Below are 21,784 nucleotides of genomic sequence, written 5' to 3'. Positions count from 1 at the left end.
ATGGATGGTGGTGGTGGTGGTGGTAGGTTGTGGTGGCGAGTGGTGGTGATGGGTGATGTAGGTAGGTGGGGAGGGTAGTGGCGGGTGGTGGTGATGGGTGGTTGAATTGGGTGGTGATAGTGGGTTGTGGTGTTCGTTAGGTGGTGGTAGGTGGTAATGGTGGTGGTTTTGGTGCGGTGATGGGTGAGGGTGGTGGTAGCGGGTGGTGGTGAGTGGTGGTGGAGGTAGGTGGTGGTAATGGGTGGAGGCGGGTGGTGGTGATGGTGGGTAGTGATGGGTGGTAGATGGTGGTGATGGGTGGTGGTGGGTGGTAGGTAGCGGTGGTGGGTGGTGAGTGGTGTTGGTTAGTGAGTTTTTTAAAATGTTTATAACTATTTTTTGATTTATATGAATATTATTTTATAATTTTAATTAAAAAAATTGTATGGTCCTAATTTGTTCTCAAATGTTCTTGATTGAAAGTTCCATATATATATATATATATATATATATATATATATATATATATATATATATATATATATAGAGAGAGAGAGAGAGAGAAAAAAAAAATAATGATCATTTGAGAACCTATAGTTTTTCGAGAACCAAACAAGGACCGCTAGATCAAAATAAAAAAAATGTTAGGATGTTTTGTGACATTTTTATAAATACCTGAAAATAAAAAAAAGGCTTGGGACATCATATTGAAATTAATCAGGGACATTTTAGGGATTATGTAACTGATACACTCTTACCAAATTTAATCACGTCAAGTCTCTGCCCCGATCTCCCTATCTTCATCCCGTCTCTCTCTTTACCTTTCATCACACCTCCGACCATCCAGATCATTGACGACGAATTGAAGAAACAACAGACCTACTGTGTGATAAGGATCGACAAATCGATGACATCCGGTACCAATGACCTTCTCAATCGTCGGATCTCAAATCCTAAAATCTTCATCGGAGTAGAATCGATCGTTGGAGTGTGATATCATGAGAAGAAGAACCGCATCGTCTAGTTCATCGGAACCTACACGGATCATCTACAAAGAAACGTTAGGCCTTCACTGATTGGAGGCCCTGAACTACCTCCCTGAGACAGTCCTGGATTTGGAGGTTTATTCACATATTTGATGACTTTTGCTCCGAAAACAGGTTGGTGCCTGGTTTGAAGAGCTATATTGATGCCGAGAAACAGAAGGTACGATGTATATTATGTCATATATTTAGTAAAGTCATTCATTTACTACAGAATAGGTAACATATGACATCGATTTAAAGCTTGCAGTTTTTGAGTGATTTCTTAAAGTTTCATGTAGCTTGTATTATAAAAAGCTTTAGAATCGATACTAATTTTTCATTTGGCTAGAAGTACTAGGTTTGACATACAAATTATACAATATTGTGTTAAATGTATTATATTAGAATTAGAAAGTGAAACTATTGTTCTCGACTGTTCAGGTTGTTGATAAATTACAATCTTTTGCCAAATCTTCAAGGGATGGTTGGAGAACAGAGCTTCCAAGTTCAGGATTAGGAAATAGGGTTTTAGAGCAAATGAAAAATGAGAAAGAAAAGGATGCAGCTTGGCAAGGAAAATGTTCTGGTACAGTATATGTTCTAAAAATTCGCATCATCATTTATTTATTTTTATATTTTTGTTATTTATAAAGTCTGAGTACAATTAATTGATTACTTTTGTTGCAGGTATATTGGAGGAAATGAATCTGAAGGTCACTTTTCGTAGATAAATGAGGCATGTTCAATGTTAGTAAGATGTGCGATGCTTCTCTGTTAGTGTTGTCAATAAAATAAATAAATAAGAAGAATGCAGCCTGTAAAGTATTGTATTTTTTTTTATTTCTGAGCTTCACATCTTCTCCTATCTTTACTTTGGTTTAGTCCTGTTTTCATTACGAATTTAATCTTGTTGAAAAACTGGGCTATATGATTCCTAATGTAATTTGTGCTCTTTTAGGAGATGAATTCAGCATCACATAACATGTATAGTCAAGCATAAGCTATGGGTGGTCCACCATATATGAATAACCCTATGATGAGGCCAAACCCATCAGTTATGGCCTCTCCAGATGCTATGAATCTGTCATCTGTTGATGTTTACCGACAGAAACATGATGTTACAGCAACGGTTTGTTTACTAACTTGATACTTATACGGGAATGATGATGTTTCATGCAATTTTTACCTAAAATGGATCCACAATCATTGGTGATTTTTGATTAATTTGTCATTGGGACCCGGTTTACATAGAACACAATGGTATACAAGTTCTGCAAGAGCTTCAACTGCCATGTTTTGTATTACTTCCTCCTATGAAATGAAACAATGGATCAATTAAAAGTATTATAGGACCTAATGGGGAAAAAGATACAATCCCTAGATAAATCATTAAAAAGATACTTGCTCTCTCTTGATGTTAGACCCATAGCCGAGTTTAAAGAGGTCACACACACACACATACCCACACACACACTTACTTTATATTTCTATTTTGATTAGATATAAATGTTATTGTAGGTTGAATTGAATTACTCAAGTTTGGAATTGTAATATTATTGATGGATGCAGGGTCATCAACCAAGTGCTATCAATGTGCAAATATATAGGCTTATAAAGGAGTGGGCAACATGGGACATTGCAAGACGAGTTGTATTTGCATTTTTTGGTATCTTTGTTGGAACTAAAGAAAATCCTGAATTTTTGCAAGGTATGTCATTTCAATTTTCAACCCCATTCAGTCATGTATTAAGTATTTAATCAGACACAATGTCTGTGTGGAACAGATGTTCCATCCAAATTAGATAAAAACTCAAAGATTATAGTAGCTTGCTCATATAAAGGTACAATGAAATCTAGCAGCGAATATTATCCAATGTTATGGTATTATTCAAGTAATGTAGTCAACTGGATCATCCTTACAAATACACTATCAAGAGTGAGTTTTATATCTTTTAATGCTTATTCATTTGAAGTTTATAAAAGTGAATGATGTTGTAAATAAATTGCTTTTCTATAGTTGGAGGGACAAATTGGGTGGTTTATGAACTTGCGACTATAGTAGCACAAGAAATAGCTCTTCTTGATCAATGTGAAGCTTTATTCAGTTGTGTATCTTCTCTATAGGTAAATATTTAAATTTTAAATTGTCAAAAAATTTTAATAACTACAAAAATGAACAACATTTACATATTAATATTATCCCCATCACTTTTTAGTAAAGCATAATAGTAACATTTACATACTAATATTACCTATAAAATGTTGATCAACTTATACAGGAATATGATAACAATTGTTGCTTATTTGTCCATAAAGTTATATTTTATCTATTAGCTAATTAACCATATCTGATTTGTGGTAATTGCTACTATATTGAGCTTCATGAATCACTTGTGATTTACATGTGAATCACTTGTAATTTACATGTGAATCACTTGGTTCACATGTGAATCATTTGTGACACATGTGAATCATTTGTGATTTACATATGAATCACATATAATTCACATGTAAATCATTTTAATTATTTTTTTTTTCTAACCATATAGTTTATTTTAATTTGTTTCATTTTAGCAATAAATCACAAGTGAATCACATATGAATTACAAATGATTCATATGTAAATCACAAGTAAATCATATGTAATTAACAAGTAAATCACAAGTAATTTACATGTAAATCACATGTAATTCACATGTAAATCACATGTAATTCACATTTAAATCACAAGTGAATCACATAGGAGTTACATGTGATTCATATGTAATTTACATATAAATCACATGTAATTCACAAGTAAATCACTAGTGATTCACATATGAATTACATGTGATTCACATGTAAATCACATGTAATTCACATGTAAATTACAAGTGAATCACATATGAGTTACATGTGATTCATATGTAATTTACATATAAATCACAAGTAATTCACATATGAATTACATGTGATTCACATATAAATCACATGTAATTTACATGTAAATCATATGTAAATCACAAGTGAATCACATATGAGTTACATGTGATTCATATGTAATTTACATATACATCACATGTAAATCACAAGTGATTCACATATGAATTACATGTGATTCACATGTAACTCACATGTAAACCACAAGTGAATCACATATGAATTACATGTGATTAACATGTAATTCATATATGAATCACATGTAAATCACAAGTAAAACTCATATGAATTACATGTGATTTACATATAAACTACAAGCGAATCACATATGAATTACGTCTATATGCACACATGTATTTTTGTGAGTTTTCTTGCATTAATCAATTTTTTTTTAATTTTTTGTAGATTTGGAAAATTTTGCGGAAAATATTGAAGGGGTGAAAAGTGATTAATTAAATAAAATATGGAAAACTTGACACGAAGACATGAAAACGCTTTGAAATTTTGTAGTATTTTTTGTTTTTTTTTTTATATTTTATTTTGTATCGGACAAAGTACATGTAATATTGTGTTTATAGATTATTAAATAAAAATAGATTTTTTATATGATTACTTATGAATATTATAGTTTAAGCAAGATGCATATATGTACTTGAAAAATATGCATATATGCACTTAAAATGTTTATTTTTTCCGTTAAAAAAATTATAGTTTTTTTTTATAAATATTCTAGTTTTTTAAAAAAAATATTGATTTTTCAAAATTTAATGTTTTTTAAAAATTGCAGTTTTTTAAATAAAATATTTTTTTTCATTTTTTTAAAATTAAAGTTTTCCAGAAAAAAATCTGCGTTTTTTTAAAAAATCAAAAAATTTTATTTTTAAAAAACAATGAAAAATTGATTTATTATATTAATTTTAAGATCTTTTTATTAATATTTCCAATAACACAAAAAATTGAACATTAACTGAGATTGTTAAGATGACGATCAAGCCCTTAATGAGCTTACTTTGATCTAACGCTCCACATTTAGTTCTCGGGTTCTCGGAAAACTATGAGTTCTCAACGGATCTTATATATATATATATATATATATATATATATATATATATATATATATATATATATATATATATATATATATATATATATATAGGGTTGAGTTATTTGGAAAATAAGGAAAACCCTAAAAAAAGAAAAGAGCGAATCAAAACTTGACAACGCACATATGTATGAATATTACGCAACACGTCTTCAAAAGGGTATTTTAGTAAACATTTCGTTTGGAAAATCGGTTACACTTTCGAAATTCGAACTCGTAATCGATTCAAAACTGAACAAATTTCAATTTTGAGTTTTGAATTTGAAATTCAAAATGATTTCTACTTCACCGATTTTCAAATTCAAATTTTGAATAGATATTTCGATTAAATGTTGAGATATATTTGAACGATATCTGCAAAAAATTAGAGAATTATACTCAAATCTACGAATCGATATGCAAAAATCACAAAATCACAATCGGCATTGCCTGATATTCCCAATCGGCGTTTCTCCCAGTGTCGTACAGCCTCACACACGCATCATCTAAATTTGGTTTCTTCAATTTCATTAATTTGAATTTCGTTTCTGATTTCTATGTTTGATTTGTTCACGTGATTGTATTTTGCCCAACCCCATCCCCACAAATTCCAATTGATTGTTGCTTATTTTCTGGTTAAGAATTTCTTAATTAGACAGATTATGCATATCAAGATGAACGAAGGATTGCTAAGAATTTTACAGCCTTTCTTTTGTAAACCCATAGATACATGAAGCTTATCTTTTGTTAATTACAATAATATTCTATTTTTTTAAATGGAAAAAATGGTTTTTATATTTTTTTTTGCATTCACGTGTAAATTTATTTGTATATTAGAAATCAAATTGATGAGAATGCATACATAGAGCATATAAAAAAAAGGATGATGATTGTAATGGAATTTCAAATTCAGGGTAGGATACAAGAAAGTGATTTTGAGTATGTTGGGCACAAGTTGAAGGCGTGACGAACAAATACTACATTGGTTACATAGACAGCTCAATTGTTCTCCTGAAAACTGTTTATGTTGGCAACAAAAGTAATTACAATCAGAATATTGGAATCCAATTTGAATTCCAATTACAATTCTGATGTGAATTCTGTGAAACAAAGCTTATCCATCCAGAATACATTGATTTTATTGTATTGAAAGGAAGTCCCTATCCAGCATATTGGATATTAAAGCTTTCAGTCAACATTTTCATCTGCTACTTGTCAAATCAAGAGATAGAAGATAAGGTATACATTGTACTTTTATAAATTAATGATATATAACATTGAAGTTCCAAAAATTAGCAATAGTTAATTACAATATATATATTTTTCATCTGTGTACCTTTTAATTGTAATATTTACATTTTGGTCATTAAAGTATATATTTAACATTAATTATTGTTTGATCCTTAAAAGTTATTGCCACCATTGAACACCAATCACAAAGAACACAAGAAATGATGACAATACTAATGCTCAAAGGGTGTAACACCAAAAATAATCATTTTATAATTGTTGATGTGCATGACATCACCACACAAAATAAAACACTTACACCACTTACAAAGACAAGTTTTGACACCTACAAAGACAACACCTCTGGTCACTCGAAAACAGCTTCCAACATCTTTAAATGTTTAAAGTAATCCTACCATTGAAACAAATTCCACAACCTACAAAAAACCACATGCAACAACTTCAATTTAGACATCAGGGATTTTGAAATCCAAAAAATCAATAGATATTCTTATTCAGATCTTTCAATTACTTCAATTGTTACTGATTTCTGGTTCACCAATTACAAATTCTTCAGAGATTATTGAACGATGTCTGTAAACATTGGAGAATTAACTTCAACTTACGTACATGAAGATTCTATTAGCAAAATTTATGAATCATGCTCTTTGAATACAGAAGACGATATTCTTAAGTTAACAGGTGAATTGTTTTTTTGAAAAGTACAGTAATTTGTGCCAAATGTTATGTTTCATGACAAAAAAAATTGTCCTTATGAGAAAAGATTTTAATACGTATAACTAGTTTTTGAATTATACTTTGTATTGTGGAATATTTCAATTTATTGAATGTAATAATTAAATTTTATTTGATAAGTTTTTGCTTGCTTATTGATTGTGTTCATAATAATTTATCTTTCAAAAGTACATCTTAAATGTATATGTTTAAAATATTATATAAATAATGTCTATTTAATATGTAAAGCTTACATACATAAAATCAGTTCAAATATCTTATTTTAATTTCCATGTTACTATACTTTCTAACTTTTGTCTTATTACAGGATGGTCCCTGTATTTAAGTTTGGAATTAATTTACTTTCATAACTGGACTTTCACTTACAGTTATAGCCCCTCTACATCAAACACTTTGACAATAAATGCACATCGAAAACAGGAAAAAAAAGAACCTATCAACAAAACCAAGAAAGGAAAACTATATCAAAAAAATTATTTCAATGATATTTAGCATAGTGATGATAAAGTAAATTACTTTCACTTGGATATGAAAAAATTCTAACAACAAAAATACTAAACTCAAACAATGAAATCAACATCCTCTTTCAACAAAAAAAAAACAAATAAACAATAAAATCAAGAACATAATAACAACATTCATCATAACTTTACATATCAAGCTGTATTTAAGTTATTTTCCTTCTGAAACAATTTTGCTTCAGAAATAAGCATCTCCTTATGAATATTGTGCTCCGATAACATAAGCTTCGCCATGTACTTCATCCTCAAAATCTTCAATGAAGTTATCAATGTACTTGGATTATGATCAAGCTCGCAATCCCAACAATAGTCTGAATGTCCAATGAATGTCTCCATATGCCGCATCAGATACAAACAACAATCATAGTTTCTCTCATGCTTTTTCCAATTGAAATTAACAACCATATATGCTAAATTTTTCAAATCACTTTCTTTTTCATGACCAACATAAAATAAATAGAGGCAGAAGAAGTAATGCTGCATACAACAAATAAATAATTTTTATTATTAAATTATTTATATATTATATATAATTCAATAACTTACTATTATAAAAAGATAATAAATTAAAGTACTTCATACACTACCAGTATTCTAGGTATATTTCCATAGGTTGTTTCCACATCTCCATTATTATAAATATGGTCTATGATCATCCAAGCAGGTTTCCTCAAATCAAAACATATTAAATAATATTTTGGCCCATTAACAATAGGAAAAAAACTTGCACGTATAAACATAAAAAATATATAATGTATCAAATGTTATTAGCTTTATATATAATGAAACATGATATTTACCAGATCCATGTTAGTAAATGGATATTTGTCATAGAACCTTAAATTGTATTCTTGAACTATCGATCTAAACTTATCAAATCTGTATAGCTCTAATATCGTTTCATCAAGAAAATAATTTGTCTGTATTATGATTGGATATATGAAAAAGTTAGTATATATTAATTTTAAATAAAAATAATATTTTAACTAACCAATATTTTTGTATGGAAGAATACTCTGGATGGTGCCATAATTGAGTTTGGTGTGTAAATAATGTTAAGGAAAGATGACCAACAATCAATAACATTACAACTAATAGGCTTGTTTGCTTCAAAACAATATGAATCTTCAACAAACATAAGTTGTGCATCTTTTAACTCCCATATGGTTTCCCTGTAAAATTATTAAAGAAAAATATCAGTTAATATTAAAATAAAAATTCTGATAATATTATAACATTTGCATTACCGAAGATTTCTATTTGAACATAATATTGACTTGCAAATATCAATTTCCATATCAGTAATCTTGTTTCTAATTGAAACTATGCTATTCATATACGGAGAACAAAAAGTAGAAGCTGAACTGCAAATATCAATTCCTGTTCTTGTAGAATTTTCATCCACGAATTGGAGTTTCTTTTTGGTACTTCTGTATATGATTTCATCTATTTCCTTTAATACTCCTGGGCTAAAGAAACTATCTGAAGGAGAAAATTCAATTCCAGAACATTTTTCACTTTTTCCTGAAGGTTTGGGTGTGCTGATGTGATTATAATCACACAATTGATCTTCTTCACCTACATCAATCAATTTATAAGAATAATTCAACGAAAACATGAAAATACTAGAGTTTACTATAGTATATTCATCAATTTGTTATTTACAAATGGACAATTTATATATAATGATGTGCACACATCCAACATTTTGTTAATCATATGAACTCAAATGACCAATTACTAAAGACATACCATCAAATTCTTTGACAGTAGCATCCCTCTGCGTAGATATCAAAGACTGTCCACTATCCATCGATAATAAATATCATAATCTAAGAAGATTTACAATATTTAAACAACCGTTAATTAAAGCCTAAGAAAATTTACTAAATTACATAATCTAAGAATGACAAACGACAAGTTTCACAAAATACACAAACTAAAAAAATCAGATAGCATACTAGTTGCAGATGTGTATCCAAAAAACAATATAAAAACAATAAATTTCACCTTAACGTCATAATGATACAATAAGTTCTATTTATAAATTTTGATGAAAAATTTATCAAGAACTGCTTGACAGATAAGGCATACAAGCCTAACATATCACTATCTGGTACATATTCTAATCAAGAAACCAATTAACAATTTGTCTCCTTCCTAATTAACAATATAATCAGGTAAAAACGTGCACATCAAACTCCATAAATCAACATTAAGAAGATATTATTATTAAAAACAAAAGTTAGCAAAGAATCAAACTTCAATCATTCATAAAATGCTTAACTTCATGACATCTTTCTGATCCAAATTGTTAGTTGGTTTCTTCAGCTTGAACAAAATATTTGCTTTTGTTTAATCTCTAATAAGCTCCATCCTAACATAACTATTTATCTTACCATCTAGAAATTGGGATTCCCATAAATGCCAAATTGGATAAGAAATAGGGCATCGTATTATAGTTTCCACTTCACAATCTTACTTTTGTAAAACAAATTTGATAAAGAATTGACACTCAATTAAGTTATCGATTTACAAAATTCAACTTGAACAAATTGACCACTTTTGATGATGGTAAATTATCGATTAAGAACTGAGAATCGGCTAACAGCAAAGAAGTGAGAATTGATTGAGAGTAGATAAATAAAATACCTTTAAGAAGCTATTGATAGATCATCAATGCCGAAACAACTGTGCAAACATCGGGATGGGGAGATACAGTGTCGTGGGGGTCGTCCGGAGAAGGATAGAAGGAGAAATAACCAATCCCCCCAAAATCATAACCGATCCCGCTCAATTCTCTATCAGATCATAAATTGGGCGGGTATATCTTTTGGTATTTGCTGCCTATTGACCTCAATCGACGATTACACATGTAACACACAACCGATCCCCCCAAAATCATAACCGATCCCGCTCAATTCTCTATCAGATCATAAAATCGGCGCGTATATCTTCTCGTATTTGCCGCCTATTGACCTCAATCGACGACTACAAATGTAACACACAACCGATCCCCCCAAAAATCATAACCGATCCCGCCTCTTAACGAAAATCGTCCAGTCTAATGTTCTAGGGTTTACGCCTCTAATCGATCGATTTACTTTAATACCCTTTAAACCATTATTTATAAATTAATTAATTAATTACATGTGTCAAATTCTAATTGGTCCTCACTTGATGCCCTAATTCCTTATTTTCCAAAGAACCCATTCCTATATATATATATATATATATATATATATATATATATATATATAAATCTTTATATATAATAAAAGAGAAACCTTATGACATCATCTTCAACAATCAAGACCATCCATTGTGTTTTCTTGATTAATTTCAACCCTTTGATTATTTTGATGATCTCATCCAAAAATAAAATAAAATAAAATTAATATTGACTAAATTTTAAAGTTTGACTAATTGATTTAATGATAATATCATTTATAAATGGAATATATTACACTCATTTAAACCTCATCATAATTTTTGAAAGTAAATTTCGTTCCTTCCTAATTAAATCACGTTCTTAACTGACACATTTCGTATATATTCTTTCAATTCACATCTATTATATGAAACATATCTACAAGATTACGGGATATCGTTGCTCAATTTCAAAGAATCAAAGAATTCAAAATTTGATATCATTTCCATAGTCATTGTTGAGAGTTATGTATAAATCAAGTGCTGCTGTTTGTACTATGTTTTCTTCAAATCCTTTGCAGTATCACGTTCGAACAACATCGCCCTTTGCAGCATCACGTTCGTCATCCACGTTCCTTTTTTAATATGATCTTCTTAATTTTTATTAATTCTATTTGATTTTTTGATTCTCATTAGTGTTGTATTTTACTATGATCTTTGAATGCATGAATAATCTTGATTATAAATGTTAGTATTAGTTTTTCAATATTTTATTTTTGTCTTTTTAACCTTGCACTTGATGTTGCACTCTACATGTTTGATAAAATGTTCATGAGAAAAGCATAGTGACTTTTGATTAACTGTATGTATGTATGTGTTTCTTACGTAATTAAATTTTTCTAAGATTGTTTGGATTGCATGGTAGTTGATGATTGAAAACTACCATTTACCCTTCAATGTTTTTAATTATCAATATTACACTGCTATTAATTTGACATATTTGCCCATAATTCTTGGTTTTTAATAGATTTAGTTGATAACAATGTACTTTGATTTTAATCTATAATGTTTTGAATTGCAATTTCTAAATTTCTTTTGAGTTGTTGTAACTGTGTTCAATGGATACAAAGTGCATTGTAATTTCTATTTTGTTTTTAACATATTTAGTTACTAGCAATGTGCGTATGTGTATTTTTTTTTTTAAAAAGCCAAAGCTTTTATTTCAGCATTTTTCCCTAATCTGTCCATGTCCTTGAAATGTCATATATCGGTCATGGAAAACCCTTTTTGGTCGAAATCAGTGAACAAAATTTTGTATTTAAGACAGTCAATCTTGAAAATAGCATAATTATGAAAAATTATAAAGTAAGATAAAAAAAATTATAAGATATTAGGAGATTTGTAAAAAGTACAATTAGTAAAAGCGTTATGGTTATTAGAAAAAATAAAGACCGTTAACATTAGTAAAAATGTAATATATAAGCCAAATTATTACAATAGTAATGAAATGTCATTATTTGATATTTCATATAATTGAAAGATATATACCAAATTACATGATATACCAAAATTATTCAAAGTTGTGCTAAGTCTAATGCAAAGTTTTTGCGAACACCAAATAAATAAGAACAAACATAAAAGCTAGCATTTATATTCATAATCAATTTAAAATAAACCAATCATGATTTAGAAAAGAATTTTTGTTGATGATATAGTAAAATAAAAATTCATATAACATTTAACATTCCATAAGTTATACTCTATGACTTTAGTTGAATAAATGAAATAGTTGTTAATATTTAATGCAATGAAAAAATGGTAGATTGGTTGTCAATATAGGTTTAAATTAAGTAATCTTATTATGGAAAAAACGTCTAATTAGAATGTTTATGCTTATATAACAATATAATTAAGTAACATTTTTAAATAACTAAAAAACATAGAATAATGACAAGTGAAAAATAATTAATTAAAAAATCCCAAAAATTGTCATTTGACAAAATGAATGAGAAATTGACATGTGCCAAAATGATTTTGATCTATTATGATAGATTTTTTAATTTTGCTTTATCTTATTTTTTTATTGTGTTAATTATTTATAACTTTATATGTATTTTTTTATATATTTCCCCGCGTTTAAAATTTTATATTTTGACGACTTACACATTTCTTTTATCAAATTCAAATTTTCTAAAATCGGATTCCGATCGTAACCTACCAATTTAATCGTCATTAATTTCATCTATAATTTCACCCAATTTAAATTTGTATTTCCTTTATATAAAATTTTTTAACGATCTCGATTTTTTCCCTTCAAAAGTATTTCAAACATTTATTTCTTAAGCGTCCTTTTATCAAATTTAAATTTGTATTTTTCTTATATCCATAAAAAATTTAATTTAATAACTTACGTGTTTCCTTTATCAAATTTAAATTTTCCAAAATTGAATTCAATCGTAACCTACCAATTTATTCGTCATTAATTTCAACCACAATTACAAACCCAATTTAAATTTGTATTTTCCATATATAATTTTTTTAATGATCCCGATTTTCCCTCCAAAAATATTTGAAGCATTTATTTTTAGATAATGTCTCCCCCTTATAATTATAACTTTCCTCATATAAAATAATAAAACTTAACTATATATATATATATATATATATATATATATATATATATATATATATATACATACACTAGTGGGATACCCGCGCGATGCAGCGGTGCCTGAAAGCTTTTTTTGATGCACAATTGTCATACGACAATTGGTTTACTTTTGGTTCCATATGATTACTTTCGACGTTTTGACATATTGTTTAGTGCTAAATAGTTCTCTACGTTGAACAATTTATAGGTAGCTGAATAGAAATGCAATACGTTAGGTGGTGAATAGTTGTCTCTTGGGTGTCATCTATTGCTCGTGCTGACAGTATATGATTAATTGGTAGGATGTGTAAGAAACAAAACCGAAAATGAATATCGAAAAAATGATATGATTTGAAAAATTAATTATATTTCTCTTGGGTGTCGTCTATTGTTGAACTATTAGTATATGATTAGTTGTTGGGATGTGAAAAAAAAACTGAAAAAATAATCGAAAAATGATCTGATATGAAAAATTAACGATATGTTTTTTTTTTAAATATGTTTTTTTAAACCGATTTTTTGTGCCCATTGAGGTTGTTATATATTTGAAAATGAAATAAACCAAATTTACGTTATTAAAAATAAGATTATTTTACGTTTATGTTTAATTGGCTAAAAATGTTAAAGTTTAAAATAATTATCATGTATCATGAATAAAATAACATAATTTTTGATTTTATTATTATCTAAAAAATTGGAATAATAGACAATATAAATAACAACATTTTGATTATAATTTTCAACACACAAAGTATGAAATTTTTATAATTAAAAAAATTATACGCAAAAGGTAATGATATTTTGATATACCAAATTCTAAGATTAAAACCAAAGAGTTGAATCTAAATTTTGTGTTAGAAAAAATAATAATTAATAAAGATTAATTATAAAATTATCAAAAAAGAATAATATCTATATTTAATTTCCTTTTAAAAATTGTTAACATAAATAATCTTTACATATGTGAGATTTTTAAGAATATATCAGCTTATTATTATTGTTGTTTACTGTGTAATGTTATGATGACTCATAACTGCTCATATACTCTAATGTCTAGGTATGAACATATTAAGAGTCTATAATTGTTATTTTCTACATGAAAAATTAACAACATTAGTTAAACTATAATCCCTACTTAACATAAATTAAAACCTTTTTATTATACATTGACTATAAACAAATACATTATATGAACACTTTTAAAGAATGATAATAATGCATTCTTTAATTATTTAAATTGATTATCAAATCAAATAAAAATCTTGTAAACTTGATAAAACATTATACAAAAACCAAAGGGCAAAACGAAAATAAAAAATGTGAAGTGTGCTAGGTGGTAGCACACATGGAAAGAAAGATAACAGCTCATGCTCATGTATTGATGTACTGAAACGTTTGATGGAAATATAAGAGAATTTATTCCCTATTACTGAGTAATATTCCCTATTACTAATCTATTCTAATAATGAAGGAAAATTATGTAAATTCAAATGCAGTATTGCAAAAATAACACTCCAAAAATAATTACGTAACATAATTTACTCTTTTATTTACTTTTCAAAAACGGTGCTATTTCAGTAATAGAATTGAGTATCTAATTATTTTATTTATAATGGTTTTTCTCATGTATGTACTTTATTTTAATTATAAATAAATCTTTATATATTATTCTTTATATGTCATATTCAGTGATGAATAAATATTTTTAGATATATTAACAGATAAAACAACGGTTTAAATAAAGCTTTTACTAACAACCAAATTATACTAATATTTAAAATAATAACATAAACATCAAAATTATATTAACGAACAAATATGTAATACTTTATGCCTTGTATTCGTAAAAGACGTAGCTTTATGTGTTGATTAAAGTAAACAAAACACACACATGCACCATAGACGAATCACACACAAATAGTTAAGCAAACACACACTTAGATAACATAAAACTTTCCCATTCAAATAATCGTTACATAAAGATCGGTTGCAAAATCTGGAAAAAAATTGAAAGCTTTATATAACTTGAAGTTCTTAGCCATGCAAAAACTTCTAGATCTGAAAATACAAATATGCAAGATCTTGACATTGTCCTGTTCAGTGGTGGTGAGGAAGGGCGTAGAGAGTACGGACTCTAATGACATCATGGTTTAGATCAATGTTTGCCGGTGTACTAGTGATCGTGAGTGATGGAGTTGACGTTGGTAGTGAAGGTAACAAAAGATGCAGATCTCCAAAGATCTAACTCTAATTGAGAAACCAATCTGTTTTCTTCATAACAAACTAAGACGGGGAAGGCAGGAGTGGCAATGAATGGAAATGGTGGCATATAGGACAACTTCTTTGAGGGAAGTTTTAAGATTTATGGTGGTTTATGGATATAAAGAAGGTGGTGGCGATCTTGCTACTGGTAGTGCTCGCGAGTATTCTTCCGACGGTATTAGAGGCGAAGTGTGGTAGAGGTTGTGAAGATCGTAATGGTGACTGCAAAGGTGATAGAGAAAGGTGGTAAAGGTGGTGGTTGTAGATTGAAGCAATGGTTTTTTTAGGGTTTTTCTATATAGTGGTCAAGAGACATAAGGTGGTAGAAATAAAAGAGTTGAGAGACAAAAATGTATTGTTTTTAGAACAGGCATACGACTCCTGTATTTTATAGTGTGGATGTTTCTTTTTTATTGGCTTAAATCTATTCACATGGATCACAACTATATAATAATCCATACAATCCAATTAAATCTAAGGGTTCATATTTAACCTCCTTGTTTTTAAGACTTTAGTCTTAAAAACTTTTGAAATTCTATTATATATATATATATATATATATATATATATATATATATATATATATATATATATCGATTTTATAAGCATCATTAACATTAAAACAAAGTGATTAAATTTTTTTATTTTGTATAACATACTAACCTATTTTGTTTTATCTTTATATATAGTAACAATAAAATTTATAAATTTACACAATAAATATAAATATTTCGAATTTTGTCATATTATTATACCTTACAAAATACAATTCCCTCCAAAATAATATTCGTCAATAATTTCATACATAATTTCACCAAATCTAAATTTGTATTTTCCTTATATAAATTATTTTAATAATCCCGATTTTCCCTCCAAAAATATTTCAAACATTTAGTTTTTAGATAATGTTGCCCCATTATAATTATTACTTTCCTCATATAAAATAATAAAACTTACCAATATGCCTATATATTTATATTTAACTTTTATAAGCAACATTAACACTAAAACAAAGTAATAGATTTAAGTGACGATTTATCTTCAACAAAAAAAAAAAAAAAAAAAAAAAAACTAAATGTATTGTCCCTAATGTTTTACCCATCAATCTTTCATCAAATTACACTAATGTAATTATCTATGATTTTAAAGGTACTCATATGTGTTGAAGAATGTCGTTCAACTAATAAAACAAAACCATCAATCTTTCATCAAATTACACTAATGTAATTATCTATGATTTTAAAGGTACTCATATGTGTTGAAGAATGTCGTTCAACTAATAAAACAAAAAATGTTGTGTACAAAGATGTACTTCAACGATTATAAATATTTATAGATTTCAATGTATCTTCTACGTATTTTCAATAATACCAATTACCATCACTTTATTTTTAATAATTATTATGTAATATCTGTAAACATTATATATTTTTTATGTGTTTCCCGCGTTTAACGCGAGTTATAATCTACTATATATATATATATATATATATATATATATATATATATATATATATAATTTTTGTACTATATGAACCAATGACACAATCAAACGTAAAACATAAAACATAGCATGTAGTTAAAATGAAAAGACGAATTTTTGGAAAAATAAATAAACCGGCAATGATGATAATTTACATTCACATTTTTAGCAAGAAAAATTGACCCATACTTCATATCCTCCAAGCTTTGCCTCCAAATCCTTAGCAATTTAATGACCAAATCAACCCTGATAGCAATCTCCCTAATCTAGTGACACAATACAGCTGCTAAAACATTACTACAACCCAAAACCTTCAAAGGAAATTGAATGAAAAGAAATAAAATCTCACATTGAAAAATATCAGATATCATTTTATAATCAAAAGAATCTACATAATTTTATTTACCTTCTGCCCTATAAGCCCAAATATGATATTCTCCTGCAATTAAGAGAAACCCTCCACCCACAAAGAGTACAGTTGCGATGTTATCCACCGGAGATTTTAATTATACCCATAAAATGAATATATATATATATATATATATATATATATATATATATATATATATATATATATAATTAATGGAGTAGAAGACACAGATAATAAGTCATTAATAATCCACACTCATGCTTTAAAAAACACACCAAACTTTTAATTTTATATCCCTGATGAACATTTTGTATGTGAAGAACGCAATATCCGATTAGAAATTTCCTAAGAAAAATAGATCTAGAAGTCAAGTAAGAAATTTCTTAAACCTGGAATGTTCTTTCTAGAGGCTTGCCAAATCCATCTATCCATGGTAAAAAGATCAAAAATTTGTAACAATCTATCACGAAAAATAAGAAAATTGTAAATTTAGTAACAATCTATCAAAAATGTGGTACATTGTTGAATGCTTTAAATCATCAATGAAAACCTCAATAAAATAAAAAAGATTGATTAAAACGGAGGAACATACCACACTTGTTAGTGATTTGTTTGACCTTAAGTTCAAGTATCTTGACACCAATTTCCTTTAGTAATCTAGTTGATATTGGTTAGAATTTGTAAGAAAGTTTTTAGACATTATTTTGCCAAGATTTCCCAACAACTAACCGAATGGAAGGATACGGAGAATGTTGGAAGGGTATATGTTGTTATTTTTCTTATCTTTTAGTTGTAACAAAAATTAGTAACTGCTCCATTTAAAGTGTATGATAGTCCTATATCATCATATGCTTGTGATCATAGAGATGCCCTTTTGGTGACCACTTCTATACATGGCCACAGCCTGAATGATTTTCATATCATGCCACACCTTTAAACAAAATCATATGGACATGAAATTGTGTTTGTTACATTATAAATACTCAAATATGGCTTTACACATGTAGTAATATTTCCATAGAAGTTCATTCTTATTTTCTTATGGAAGCAAATAAAAAATGAAGATGGTTCCAAAGTCGCTATGGATAGATGGCTTCAATATTAATGACAAATGTTTGCATCTTTGCGTTATTTTTGTCAAAAATAAATTTTGTTATGAGATCCTTATATGGAACATGTTCAACCCTTACATTTAGGTGGATTATACGTCCACAATCTGAAAATATGAAGGGACTATTATTACCCATTAGAAGCAAAGCCTCTAAAATCAGCATTACTTTCATAAACATGATTAATGAGATTCCAATATATATATATATATATATATATATATATATATATATATATATATTTTCTAGAAAACGCATAAAAACTATAGTATAGCATCGGGGGCAGGGTTAGTACCTCATTTATTTGCCACCATAGAGAATTCCATCATATCTGATCTTGTTAGAAACTGAATCATCATATGGACCTAGTATATGTAGATCTTGCTGAGGGCCATTGAGATAAATAGTTTCAGAGCATGTAGTTCTCCAGGACAAAGATGTGGATTTCCTCTTTACAAATCAGATTACAACAAATAAGTACATTCCAATGAAAGAAAATTCTATGAGGCAATTTATCGAAGATGTTATGAACATCATCAAAGTCTTTCTCAATAAAAAATTTCCATATGAATTCATCACCCAAAATGCTTCACATCATAGCGATAAAAAAAGAAGAGAAGAAAAACATCTACTGAAATAATAAGGTCTGACTCATCGTTAAGGAAATTCATCCATTGTTCTTCATCACTGAAATAATAAAATAGAGAAAGGAGAAACACATAAATTCAGAAGACTTTTAAGTTAAATACGAAATAAAATTGATGAATTACGAATCTTGCTGATTCCCGAAGAAGCTCTAATGATCAATACTCTTACTTTCAGTAGAAAATTTTAGCTTCAAGGACTCAAAATTTGCAAATCCCTTTAGCTCTGGGCTCAAAAAGACTACCTGAAACCCTAGAAAGAAGAACGAGGAAAAAGTGATATTGATGGTGGTGTGTGATAGCATAGATTGAGAAAAGAGGCTAGCCATGCGATAGAGGTAGTATAGGAAAATAGGAGAAGATATATAGAAAAGAAGAAATTCATACCGTCATCATCAATAACTTCGACATATCTGGTCATTGGCTCCAGCGTAGAAGAAGGGCTATGAAACTTATTACCGGGGCGATGGAACCAAATGAAATCGTAAGGATACATCGATTTTACTGTTGCCGGAGCTGTCGATTTAGCGTGGAGCCGAAGAACAAGTATCAGCGTCAAGCCAGAAAAATGAAGAGCAAATATGGATAGTCGATGGTTACAAGTAGAGAGAAAGTGGTCGTACTGGAATTTAGAAACGTAATGGGGGAACCGAGATAATGGAATACAGATGTCATAACTCCATGTCTCTTAACTAATAACTCAGGATAACACCGTCTACCGTAGATACCTTTATAGATCCGATCCGACCCTCCAACATATACCCGATCCAACAGAAAAAAAGCAAAAAAATCAACGAAATTCAGCTAAAATTATACAAAATCCCACAAAAATACTTGCTTATTCACAAGCCCTTTACGTCATCCCACTAATCTATATTCTCAAGGAATATGGTTTATTTATATATATATATATAAGATAGGGTTGAGTTCATGTGAGACAATGATATTTTGTGAGACGTGGGGACAAATCTGAACCACTAATCTATAATAATCTATGGGTAGAATTAACTCAAATTAAAGCAATAAGGGCGGTGGCAATTTTGCAATTTGATCAAACTTCAGGATTAGAGGAAGAGCATGGAGGGGTAGTTTTGACAATATACCTTCTATCCGTCAAAATAATCCACCATCATTCAATATCTCTTCATGTTGCATCTTGCTTCCTCCAAAAAAAACCCTCTTAACAGATGAACTCAAATTTAATCTCGATTCAGATTTATTCTTCAAAACCCTAGAAACTGATTCATAAATCTTTCATCTCTTTCTAAATTCAACAATTTGTTTTCGATTTTAATCTGTTTTTCACTTCACCATGATAAACACATTGAAACAATCAAGGAAATGTCTCATTCTACAGAAGCATATTATGATTATACACTACTTCACTTCGCAAAATAGGTATTAATTCAAACCTTTAGATTTCAAATTGTGTAATTAACCTACTGAATAATTCGTGTTCTACATATTCTAATTCAGAAAACCCTAGTCGGTCAAATAAAAACCCTAGATCGTATCCACATTTTTATCCATTCTCCCAATTAACCCAATGTTTCTCAAAAAGAGTTAATTTCGCTAAGTTTGTGTCTTCTCCTTCACTGTTTTAATCTATTTTGAGGATTAAATCATATATATGTTGATTTTTATTCACCAATCAAATGAGTTATGTTTTTTAATGTGGGAATCTATCATTCGTTTCATTATTTATGTTCAAATAAAATACAAAGGCTTCTATCATCGAAAATGGCTACATCAACACAACGTGATTCAAAATCTACACCATAAGATCATCTTGAGGACATTATTACCAAACCTTGTCAAGATATTACAGGTATTTCAGCTATACCTTCATATCAAAAAAAAAATTTGTTAAAACCAAATTATCTTGTGTTTTGGGGACTTGAACTTTCTTGCTTCTCTAAATTTTGGAGGATTCTGATTATGATCGTGTGCCAAGACTCGACAGTAAGTTACAACCCATTTTGATTTTCGAAATTCAATCTTTTATGTTTGAATTAAATCCAAAGTTGCTATAATATAATAGTGGAATATGTCAATTTTTGAAATCTAACAGTATTCTAGATTTTGATTTTGTGTCAATGATGTAAATCTTTAAAAATATTACATATAAATTTTTTTTCATAAAAAATTTGAAGTGTAGGCTTGAGCTTATATTTCCTGAAGGATAGAATATATAAGATCTAACGCATGTGATAACAGTGTGATTGTTATTTAACTGTCGTGTTTAGTCATTCTCAAAGTTTCATATGTCATAAATCAATATGGAGTTGATATTTATATCGGTAAGAACACAACACATGAGCAATAACAATCACGTAAATCCTAGTTCCACAAAATCGATTAATTATCTACTATTACAAATGATGTGAAATAGGTTATCATATATGTGTATTCTAAGTATTCTAATTAGTACAATTTCATTTCTATATGTTATTTTGTTTGGTTAATTACATGATGTAGTAAACATTAAGGACATTTCTATTTGATAACTTGATATTCTACATATTCTAATTTGATAAGTCAGATGTTGCTTTTAAATGTTATTTTATTTGATTAATTAGATCATCTATTAAAAAATAGTAAAATA

General features: G+C 28.5%; 1 protein-coding gene and 1 long non-coding RNA gene across 12 annotated transcripts; one reads left to right on the top strand and one right to left on the bottom strand.

Annotated features, from left to right (window-relative positions):
* The first annotated feature begins 559 nt into the window (after nucleotides 1–559).
* On the top strand, nucleotides 560–4,535 carry LOC145133741 (uncharacterized). Of its 6 annotated transcripts, none has more exons than XM_079068705.1 (8): nucleotides 563–1,185; nucleotides 1,446–1,590; nucleotides 1,692–1,762; nucleotides 1,963–2,133; nucleotides 2,574–2,712; nucleotides 2,789–2,940; nucleotides 3,022–3,128; nucleotides 4,329–4,535. In XM_079068705.1, exons 4-7 carry the CDS (start codon nucleotides 2,008–2,010, stop codon nucleotides 3,061–3,063), a joined length of 459 nt encoding a protein of 152 aa, XP_078924831.1. In that variant the 5' UTR covers nucleotides 563–1,185; nucleotides 1,446–1,590; nucleotides 1,692–1,762; nucleotides 1,963–2,007; the 3' UTR covers nucleotides 3,064–3,128; nucleotides 4,329–4,535. The 6 variants fall into 6 exon arrangements, 4 of the variants coding, with proteins under 4 accessions (XP_078924829.1, XP_078924830.1, XP_078924831.1 ...); XR_013718722.1 differs by having other exon boundaries at nucleotides 565–1,185; nucleotides 2,865–2,940; XR_013718721.1 differs by having other exon boundaries at nucleotides 565–1,185; nucleotides 2,846–2,940.
* Nucleotides 4,536–17,128: 12,593 nt separating this feature from the next.
* Nucleotides 17,129–19,867, bottom strand: LOC145132866 (uncharacterized). Of its 6 annotated transcripts, none has more exons than XR_013718275.1 (3): nucleotides 19,567–19,867; nucleotides 17,463–19,432; nucleotides 17,129–17,367 (listed from the first exon to the last, which is right to left on the bottom strand). It is a non-coding gene; the product is annotated as an uncharacterized LOC145132866 (long non-coding RNA). The 6 variants fall into 6 exon arrangements; XR_013718274.1 differs by having other exon boundaries at nucleotides 17,129–17,495; nucleotides 17,816–19,432; XR_013718271.1 differs by having other exon boundaries at nucleotides 17,129–17,886; nucleotides 18,831–19,432.
* Nucleotides 19,868–21,784: the final 1,917 nt, after the last annotated feature.

Source organism: Lactuca virosa, chromosome 8 (genome assembly GCF_052849685.1).
Source record: "Lactuca virosa cultivar CGN04683 chromosome 8, Lactuca_virosa_CGN04683_v6, whole genome shotgun sequence".
In the NCBI taxonomy this organism is placed as follows: Eukaryota; Viridiplantae; Streptophyta; class Magnoliopsida; order Asterales; family Asteraceae; genus Lactuca; species Lactuca virosa.
Note: the sequence above shows the minus strand (reverse complement) of the source record. Positions and strands in the feature narration are given on the sequence as shown.

Bases quoted from the DNA above. Each gene is read 5' to 3' on its own strand.
- LOC145133741 (XM_079068703.1), top strand. From the start codon at position 2,008: ATGGGTGGTCCACCATATATGAATAACCCTATGATGAGGCCAAACCCA. The intron at 2,134-2,573 runs GTTTGTTTACTA...TGATGGATGCAG, and splicing joins AACATGATGTTACAGCAACG to GGTCATCAACCAAGTGCTAT. The intron at 2,713-2,788 runs GTATGTCATTTC...TGTGTGGAACAG, and splicing joins AAATCCTGAATTTTTGCAAG to ATGTTCCATCCAAATTAGAT.